General features: G+C 47.0%; 2 protein-coding genes across 2 annotated transcripts; both read right to left on the minus strand.

Annotated features, from left to right (window-relative positions):
- Positions 1-345: 345 nt before the first annotated feature.
- On the minus strand, positions 346-1,361 carry DPPA5 (developmental pluripotency associated 5; the record flags this gene model as incomplete). The annotated part of the gene is made up of 3 exons (XM_080934349.1): positions 346-404; positions 997-1,176; positions 1,250-1,361. The coding sequence occupies 3 exons, from the start codon at positions 1,359-1,361 to the stop codon at positions 346-348; spliced, it is 351 nt and encodes a 116-aa protein (XP_080790475.1).
- A 5,323-nt stretch (positions 1,362-6,684) lies between these two features.
- On the minus strand, positions 6,685-7,479 carry OOEP (oocyte expressed protein; the record flags this gene model as incomplete). Its single annotated transcript, XM_080934350.1, has 3 exons — positions 6,685-6,806; positions 6,956-7,138; positions 7,290-7,479. The coding sequence occupies 3 exons, from the start codon at positions 7,477-7,479 to the stop codon at positions 6,685-6,687; spliced, it is 495 nt and encodes a 164-aa protein (XP_080790476.1).
- Between the last annotated feature and the right edge of the window lie 2,284 nt (positions 7,480-9,763).

Consider the following 9,763-nt stretch of genomic DNA (forward strand, 5'->3'; position numbering starts at 1 on the left):
ATTTCAAGCTAGACAGTGTTTCACAACAGGTTGGATACAGGAGTGAAAGATCCCACAAGTTATAATCTGTTCAGACACTTACAAGGATACAAAGGTGCATGGAGAAAAGGGTAATGGCTCTTTTCATATTTTAATGATGATATGAATTTTAATCATTTAAATTTCATTATCTAGTTACAATAATAACTTTGGAAAAAAAGATGTTCACATCAGAACACACAGCAGGGATCCAGGAATATCTAGAATATATAACAAAGTTAAAAATCATGCCAGAACCAAACACTGGCCACAGCGTAATCTGTATCCAGGTGGGAGTCACATTATCACATTGACTGGAAACTGGCTTCACTCCAAACACTGGCCTAGTTCCAGGGCATTCATGGCTTCCTCCAGCTTGAGCATTCCTGCATGAGGAACACCAACAGGAGGATTAAGTGTTGTGGAACAGTAGGGGGACCTCATGACTCACCATCTCATCCTCTTATTTATTTAATGAGAGCACACTGTTGCTATCTTCAGACACACCGGAAGAGGGCATCAGACCCCACTACAGATGGTTGTGAGCCACCGTGCAGTTGCTGGGGATTGAACTCAGGACCTCTGGAAGAGCAGTCAGAGCTCTTAAGGCTGGGCCATCTCTCCAGCCCCTCACCATCTCTTTAAGCATCTTTTTGTGGACGTCTAATTAGAACCAAGGCACTACTGGGCCAGTTCTAACGTTCTCCTAGAAACCTAGAAATAGGGATGGGGTAGGACAATGTTACCTCAGAGGGTCAAGTCCCAACCCCTTCTCACCTAAGACTTACCTCTGGGCTGCCGGACTCCCAAAAGATTGTCTGACAGTCCAGGGACCAAGGAGGAATCCCAGATGACGCCCAAGGCAAGGCATCTTCAGAGGGATGCAACCGATGAAGACGTGAAAAGGGAAGTAAGCGGGGTGGAGAGAGGAGGCTGCTCCGTCCCACGCCTTGCAGGGAACCTGTTAGAGACTCTCACCTCTTTCCTGGCGCAGGCGGTACCTCTCAGCCATGGACTGAAGCATCCATTTAGCCCGAAGCTTGTGGTTTTGAGAGCCATAAATTAAGACCTCGGTAAGTTCAGAAGATTCCAGAATCTTCAGCTCAAACATGGCCTGGCTCACCTGCTCGATGTGAGGCATTCGAGATCCCTGTGGGCCTGTTGGGGAAAGGAAATGAGCTCTCCAGAACCTGGACCCTGGGTTCTGGCAGTAGGTCAAGACTCTACTCACCAAACAGAGATCTTAGCACCAGCGTGTGGACTTGGAATACTTCTGGATCTTGTAGGTCTTCAGGAACTTTCACCCATGGGGGGATATCTTTACGGGTCGTCAGGGTTTCCATCTTAATTCCTGGCAAGGAACCAGTTTCCAGGAAAGACTAAATCAGACTTAACCTTGATGGCCCAGGAAGTTTTTAGTACCAGTGAAGGCGGTATTTGACTAGACCGCGCCCACTAGAGACCCGCCCCCTTCAGGGCCTAATCCGGGGCTGTACCCTCAGGCTGCGCCCCTGGGGGACTAACCCAGGCTTCCCTGTCACGCTGATCCAAGCTAACTAAGTTTGTTGCCTAGACTGTCTCGTTCCCCCCCCCCCCAATCCAGGCGGTGGGGTCTTGGGAATAGAAGTCAGTGGTGATGACCTTCTTCTGGGAAATAACTGATGGGGTCTGAACCCCGAAAATTGGGGAATCTACGCTGGAAGGTTCAAAGACTTCTAGAAGACTAGCTTTTTCCATCCCGAAAGAGTTGGGTCCTGGGGACCTCATTTTGTAAGATGCCAGAGCGACTCCCAAGAACTCAACAATAATTCTTGTTGTTTAATAAAAGTAAAAAAGAAATTTGGGATTTTATTCTTTTCAGTAAAAGTCCCAGGTGCCTTTAAATCATGCCCACTGCCTTCCTTCAAGGTCCTGGTTTGGCTGTTTTGAACTAACCTGAATTTCAAAGGTCACATGTTCCTTGCCTACACCCTTCACCCCAGATTGATCTAGGCTTTAGGCTAGCCACTGAATAAACTTGGTTTATTCGCTATTAAAAACAGCATTTCAAACAAATGGTCTTTAGCCATTAGGGTTCACTGGTGTGGAGGTTATTCAGTGTGTTATGACTTATGACCCAGAGGAAGCTCGGTTTTCCCAGGCCCTGCAGAGTCTGGTATAGGGTAAAGTGCTTTCAGCTGCTTTTTAGTAACAGTTTAGAGTAACATTTTGTTGTGGGTTGGTTTTGTTTGTTTGTTTGTCTTGTGAGTGGGGTGTGTGTGTGTGTGAGAGAGAGAGAGAGAGAGAGAGAGAGAGAGAGAGAGAGAGAAAGAGAGAGAGAGAGAGAGAGAGAGAGAGAGAGTGTGTTTGTTTTGTTGCTTGTCTTTTTTGTTTGGTTGGTTTTTTTTTTTTTTTTTTTTTTTTGAGACAGGGTTTCTCTGTGTAGCCTTGGCTGTCCTTAAACTTGCTCTGTAAACCAGGCTGGGATTAAACCTGCATGCCACCACTACCTGGCTTAGTCTGGGCTTTATTGCATTGCCTAGCATTAGCAATTTAGAAAATATTCACCAACAGCCAAAACTATTGATGAGAGTTAATGAAGATGATATTTAAAGGTCTGGAAGTCTTAGGGCATTGCTTTACAACAGAGACAATGAGACAAAGCTGGTCAATTGTCATGTAAAGAGAGGGAGACCGCCCTTTTAGTCCCTTGAAGGGACATCAAATGCTGTGCTAATGTTCTCTACTCTAAGACGGTTCCAACTCAACGAAGAAAACAAATACAAACAGTATTACACAATTGTTTAGAAGTATCTACAGAGTGTCGGGAACAATCACTTGGGAGGCCAGAGAAACCGGGGTTCAAAGCCAGGCTAGGCTATGCAGTGAGACCCTGTTTCAACAACAAAAAAGGACAGAACTTGAGGGATGGCCTCAGTCTTTAAGAAAGAACAATGTGTGTGTTTATGGTTATGTAAATTTGGGTGTTATGAAGGCCAGAGGTCAGAATTCCTGGAGAGGGACAGGATTACATAGGCTCTAAGGACCTAAATTTGGTCCTTTTTACTCCTGAAAAAGCAGTAAACCTGCCTAACTGCTCACATCTCTCCAGCTCCAAAACAAAACCAAGTGTCTATACCCTCTGTAGTTTTGATTAATACACACACACACACAGTATAGGAGGTTATGGGTGGAAAATCTCCCACCAGTTATAGAGAAGGTGGCCAAGAAAGTAAACAGAAGTCCAGGTAACAATGGGTGGGGTATATAGGGAAGGGCAGCTGGGGGAAGGGCAGCCTAGAGAAGTTTAAGGTAGAGGGCGGGGTTTGCTAGACCGCAGGGAGGGAGGAACGCAGGCAGAGCCAGGAGCTCAGGTTCAATTTGTTGAGTTAAACCTCTGCCATTTGAAACAGTGAGTGCACTTCAAGTGTGGAGGAGGGGAGGAGGTCAGAGGACAACCTAAAAGGTGGTTCTTTCCTTCCACAATGTGGGTTCTGAGACTCTAACTCAAGTGCTCAGACCTGGGACAAGTTCCTATACTAACTGAACCGACTCAACCATCCTTGACATTTTTTGTTGTTTTTCAAGATCAGGATTCACACCACCACTGCCCAATCCCTTGAGAAGTTTTAATGAAAGAGAAAATGGAAGTACTGTACAGCATCAGGTTGCTAAAACCAAGACACGTTGGGGGAAGAAGATGTCTAAGCCATCATAGTTCCTACGTCTTCATCTCTAATTCCTTTGGTTGGAGGGGCAACAGACCATCTTAAAAACACTGGGAAATTGGATATCCCCACTTCCCACCTACCACTCCCCACCCCCAGTTTTTGAAGACAGTATTTCCCTGTGTAGCTCTGGCTGTTCCGGAACTCTGTAGACCAGGCTGGCCTGGAACTCAGAGATCCGCCTGCCTCTGCCTCCTGGGTGTTGGGATTAAAGGCATGAGCCACCACTGCCAGGCTAGAAATTGGACTTTTATGTCTTCAATTTCAAAAAACAAAAAAAGGTATTAGAGGCAATCCTGCACACGCTTTGTGCACGTGTCTGTGCGCATGTGTGTTTTGTGGTTTTGACAGGATCTCATGTAACTTGTACCATTGTGCAGGCCTCTAACTCCAATCTGGGCCTCACCAAATGGGCTTTTCTCAAGAGGCTTCAAAGCTAGCTTCAGCAACTCGGGACATTAGTTCAGGTGCTGGAAGACCTTACGAGCTGTTCAAAAGGTTCTATACTTAGTACCCAAAGAGTCTGTAAGTAGGTGGTCTAGAGGACTACCTCGATGTTTGCTGAGCAGGCCAGGAAGAGACCTGACAAAAGAGAAACCCTCTCCTCTCCAGTGCCTGGGCCTTCTTTTCATGCCATCCTCCATCCCCCCACCCAGCTCCCCAACTAGTGCAACCAGTCTTCTTCCCTCCTTCCTATTCAGATAAAAAAACTAAGCATATCCTGTACAGCTAGTACGCCACACATATTGGGTAAAAACAAGAACCCTAAAGCCTGAAATCTTGAGACCAAGGCTGCCTTGTCACCACAGGACACATCGAACTTAGCTGACCATTTCCACAAACCACCTGGTGCACAGTACCAGGCAATCCCCGCCCCATTGTAAAAAGTTTGGTTTGGTTGGAAGAAGTAACAGAAAACTAAATGGTTGCGTTTGGAATCCTTCATTCCAACTCCTAGAACTGACAGGCAAGATTATATTTTTGTGGCCAGGGTATGTTGACACAGGGAAAACCAACTAACACTTTTCCTCCGATGGCCATGAGTTTTTGGTCTGTGCGCCATATTGGTAACCCCTGGAGTCAGTAGAGGACATTCGATCCCCTGGAATCGGAGTTAGGTTGGTCTCTGAGTCAGCATGTAAGTGCTGGCAGCTGAACCTGGGTGCCCTGCAAGCCAAGCCAAGTCAGGTGCTCTTACGTCCTCTGAGGCAACTGTCCACTCCCCTCACACTGCTTCCCTGGCTCAGCAGAGTTCGTCCATCATCCTGGATAATTTTAAGTCAAGTTGACACAAGCTAGAGTCACCTGGGAAGAGAAACTCTCAACTGACAAAATGTCTCCTTACGATTTTCCTGAAGGCAGGTCTGTAGGGCATTTTCTTAATTAGTGATTGATAGGGCAGAGCCCAGTCCACTGTAGGTGGTATCACCTCTGGGCAGGTGATCGTGGGGTATATAACAAAACAAACTGAGCAAGCCAAGAAGAGCCAGCCAGTCAGCGTGGTCCTAAACCCCTCCGTGGCTTCTGCATCAGCTCTTGCAGCCTGACTTTGCAGAATGTCTCCCAAGTTAGTCCTGGTGTGTTTTTATCGCAGCAGTGAGACCCTGAGATATTCCTGAGGTGCTCCAAAGGCTCCTTAGAGTTCCGAGAGGCAGGTGTCCCACGGAGTAGGTGAGAATAGAACCCAGCCTTCTTTGGGCCTGTGGAAGCTTCCAGCAGTCTTCCTTTGTGGCTCTGGTTTTGCCCTAGAGGTTGGGAAGAGTGAAGTCAGCTGTTTGTTTCCCCTGCGTGCTAAATGTTTGAAAACATGAGCTGAAAATGTTCAATGAAGGGCAAAAGCCCAGGTCTGTTTTCTGCAAGGAAGAATGCCCGACACCATTTTCCCCCAGCAGCCAAGTGCTTGAACTCTACTGTGTTGCTGTCTTCTGAGTCAGGTGGGTCCTCTGGCCACCACCACCGACCCCCAACCAGGGACCCTGAAGACCAAGTGCTTTCCTTATGCTTCTAGAAGCCAGCTTGCTTGGCTTTTGGACGGAACAGTATCCCCCCCCCCCCCATCACTCCTTGGAAAACTCTTCCAAGCTCTGGCCCATCTCCTCTGGTGCTTGGCTCGTGTCCGGTTCAAAACCTGATTGCAACCAGCAGAGAGGCTGAGACACAACTGGATTGAAAAGGGCTCTGGAGCTCTGAGTTACATGAAAAGTGTAGAAAAAGTGTGTGCACTCACGAGATGCACCTGCCTCTGCCTCCAGTGCTGGGATTAAAGGAATGCACCACCACTGCCCAGCTCCCAAGTGAATTCTTGCACACCTTAAGTCAATGGTTTCCAACCTTCTAATGCTTTGACCCCTTTAATGCATCATTTCATGTTGATTCCCAATCATAAATTTCTTTGCTACTTCATAAGTTGGCCACTGTTCTGAATTGTAACAAATATCTAATATACAGGCTGTTACTACGATGGGGGAGGGGCGGGGGGGGGTTGGACCACAGCCTTAAATCAAGGTAGGTTAAAAAGTACAAAAGGGTAGCCAGACAGGGTGGAGCACACCTTTATCACAGAACTTGGGAGGTAGAAGCAGGTAGATCTGAGTAATTAATGCTCTTTTCCCAAACTACTGACTAGCTCACTTAGGTAATTTGCTTGACACAGGAGTTTGGACCCAGTCCAGGAAATATAGTACCATCATCTCAAATGCTTAAAATACTAAAGATATCTGTGGCATTCTCAAGGAAACTTTAGGAATACAACCTACACGTTACCCCCACACACACACACACACAATTGTCAATGTTTATAAAGTTTATTGTATGTGACAAAACCAACAGCATACCAAAGAAAATTTTATATCGGAACAGTTCTACAAATTGCCATTTGCTAAGAAAAATAAACAGAAGGTGCTCAAGAAGGCCGATCTGAAAACATGTGTAGTGATTTAGGAATCCATCACGTTTCTCTTCACTCCGGAGGAAGCGGACAACCAACCAGCTTGAGTCTAGCTTGCCTTTTGTAACTTGAGCTGTTTAAGAATGAGGAGGCACGGGCTTTCAGGAACTCTTCGACTTGTTTCATCTTCAGAGCTTGGGAAAAGATCAACGCCAACATCAGTCAAGAGAAAGGAGAAGCATGGCTTTACTGAGAAGAGGGTTCGGATCTGGAGTCTGTGAGAAGCTGAGACTCCCCCCGCCCCGTGGCTTCCTCCTCAGGTGGGTCTTCAAGAGTCCCTTACCTCTTTGCACTTTGTTTTCTTTGTGCCAGGCCGCCATGTTCAAGAGAATATTTTTCATTCGAATCTGCGCACTGGGTCGTCCATAGATGGTGATTTCAGCTAGGCTGCCGGAGTTGGCTAGGTCCACTCTGAGCAGGGCCTGGCTTATCCACTCTATTTCTGAGATCTCGGCTTGGTTTGGGCCTAAACAGGGCAGGAAGAGACTGGAGTTAGCAGACTGGCTTCAGATGGGAAGGAACGGGCTTTGAAGGGCACACTGAGGAGTGGGGTATGGACTTGCTGCCCCTCGCAGAGTCCAGACAACTAACCCAGGCCCCAAGGGTAAGAAGCTCACCAAAGATATTTTCTGCCACCCAGGCTTCCATGTAGAGCACCATAGAGTTGCTGAGTTCCTGAACTGGGAACCACCACGGCAGCACGCGAAGTCGCAGGGACACAGGCGGGGCGCTGAGGGGCTTCTGAGAGGAAGGGTCATAAGACGGTTCTTCTGGCTTGATGTGAGCATCAGCCTTCTGGGGTCCCATGGTGAACCTCTGAGGCTGCAAGCACGGGGAGATGCTCTGCTTAGCTGTGGATCGCGCTTTTCTACACTGCCCAGCCCGGCTACGTCCCGCCCCTTCTACGTCGCACCCCCAGCCAGAGCGCCAGTGAGTGGGCAGGAGCCGTCCAAGAGGCGGTCCTCTGCTGGGTCTTCAGATTGTCACATTCTACTGCTGACACAAAACTTAATTTGGTGACTTAACGTGAATCACCTCCTGTGCTCTGTTTAATTCTGTGTTACTTTCAAAGATATGGCCCGGGGCAGGCTAGCAGAGCTGTAGAATGTGTCTCTTCTGCTGTCTGAACTGTTACCTTTAGAAATCCTTTACACGGCCCATTCATGTTTTAAGCTAAAAGACAGAAGTGGTTTTTGAAACACACCTAACAAGTTTGACAGATTTTATTTCAAAATTCCTAATTCATGTGTTCTAGACTTTCTTCTTTAAGTGGAATTAAATCCTGATTAAGGTTTTTTTTTTTTTTTTTTTTTTTTTTTTTTTTTTTTTAATCATTTTTAACCTAATACAATGATGTCTGTCAAGGTTTGCATGTCACACTGATTCCTAGAGGAGTTGCCCCTGTCCCGAGGGCTGCTCTGTTTCTGTCAGCAATACTGACATGTTTGCCTGCCTACTGGAAACTCGGAACAGCTTCTCACAGGTCCATACATTTGCTTGAGTTAGTCTCTGGAGAAGCTCCCAGCTGAAGTTACTTTTACTTCACAAGCACACACCTCCCCCCACACACACCCCACACCTGTCTATTTTCATATTCCCTCAGGGTTGTTTGTGGCTATCAGTTTTTCAAAGGTCTGTGTGGGAGACAAGGTCCCTGACCAGTCTCATCTGGACTCATCGACAGTTTGTGGTTTCCTTTTGCTCTGGAGGCAGAGGTTTTTGGAATCCTAGCTTCCCAGGCATGTTTCACTGCACTTTACCTGCTAAGCCCAGGTCAGCTGCCCCCTCCCCCCACACCCCCTTCCCACTCCTCACCCCCCACCAAATTAAAATGCTTTTGCTGTTTGACAGGCTCGGTGGGGGCAGGTGTGCCGCCATTTTACCTCCAGGTGTCTTGGTTTGAGTTTGATTAAGAAGAAGGTGAAGGTTATATGACTAATGGCTCCCACCCCTCTTTTTATCTGTTGCCTAATGTATGTTCCTTAAACTATTTTTGTGCCCTGCCAAAACCAAGCAACTACAACCAAAACTTTCAGCACCTTTGTTTTCTCTGTTATCTCTGGAGGGACCTGGGTCTTGGCATGGAGATCTTGAGGCACAGTGGCTATGAATCCCAGGACACTAAGGCTAGGAGATCTCTGAGTTCAAGGTCTTCTGGGACAAAGCAAGTCCCAGATCCAGGTGTGGCAGTAAACATCTTTAATCTGGGACACACCTTCTGTTGGAGACCTACATAAGGACATTGGAAGAATGAAGACTCACTCTCTTTGCCTGCTTACCTTGTGGGACTGAGCATCTGCTAGATCCTTGGACTTCCACTCACAGCTGCTGTTGACCATTGTTGAGGAGTTGGACAACAGACTGTAAGTCACCAACAAATTCCCTTACTAAATAGAGACAACCCATAAGTTCTGTGACTCTAAAGAACCCTGACTAATACAGACCTGTCAGAACGGGTTTCAGTTCAGACAGCCTAATAAATGAGAGATCTATCATCCTGTTTTTTTCTAAGTTTTATTCTTCATTGTCTCTCTTCTCAATCTAATCTTTAACTCTGTGTTGGGGCAGGAGGCAGAGAGAATGGTGTGGGCAGCACCTGGGGGAGTATATGTGGAGGCCACAGTTCAACATCAGCATCTTCCTCGAACCCTCTTTTCCTTTTCTGTTCCCAGACATGCTCTCACTGAACCTGACACATCCTCCAGGCTGGACTGTCTGGCTAGGAAGACCCACAGATGTTCAAGTATTATCCCAAACCAGGTGACTTTTAGCCTGACCCCACACTTCATGTCCCCCACATACACAAATTTCTCTGGGTTTCTATCTCTCTGGAGGAGCTCCTGTTAGGTTAAGGAAGTTTGTTGGAAATGTCTCCCAGTGAGTTTCCTGCTGCCCAGTTGCTAAGGCCTGGGAAATTATGACATTCCCACTAGAGAACCCTACTAGCCAGCTACATCCTGCCCCAGTGTACTGCAGAAAACAAAAAGCACTGTGTAGCAATAATCCTGGGGTCCGGAGCAGAGTGAGACCGGCAATCCTCTCTCTGGGAGCTAAGGAACTTCTCGAGGCTCAGAAAGTGACAAGATTCACA

Source organism: Micromys minutus (genome assembly GCF_963924665.1).
Source record: "Micromys minutus genome assembly, chromosome: 21".
Classification (NCBI taxonomy): domain Eukaryota; kingdom Metazoa; phylum Chordata; class Mammalia; order Rodentia; family Muridae; genus Micromys; species Micromys minutus.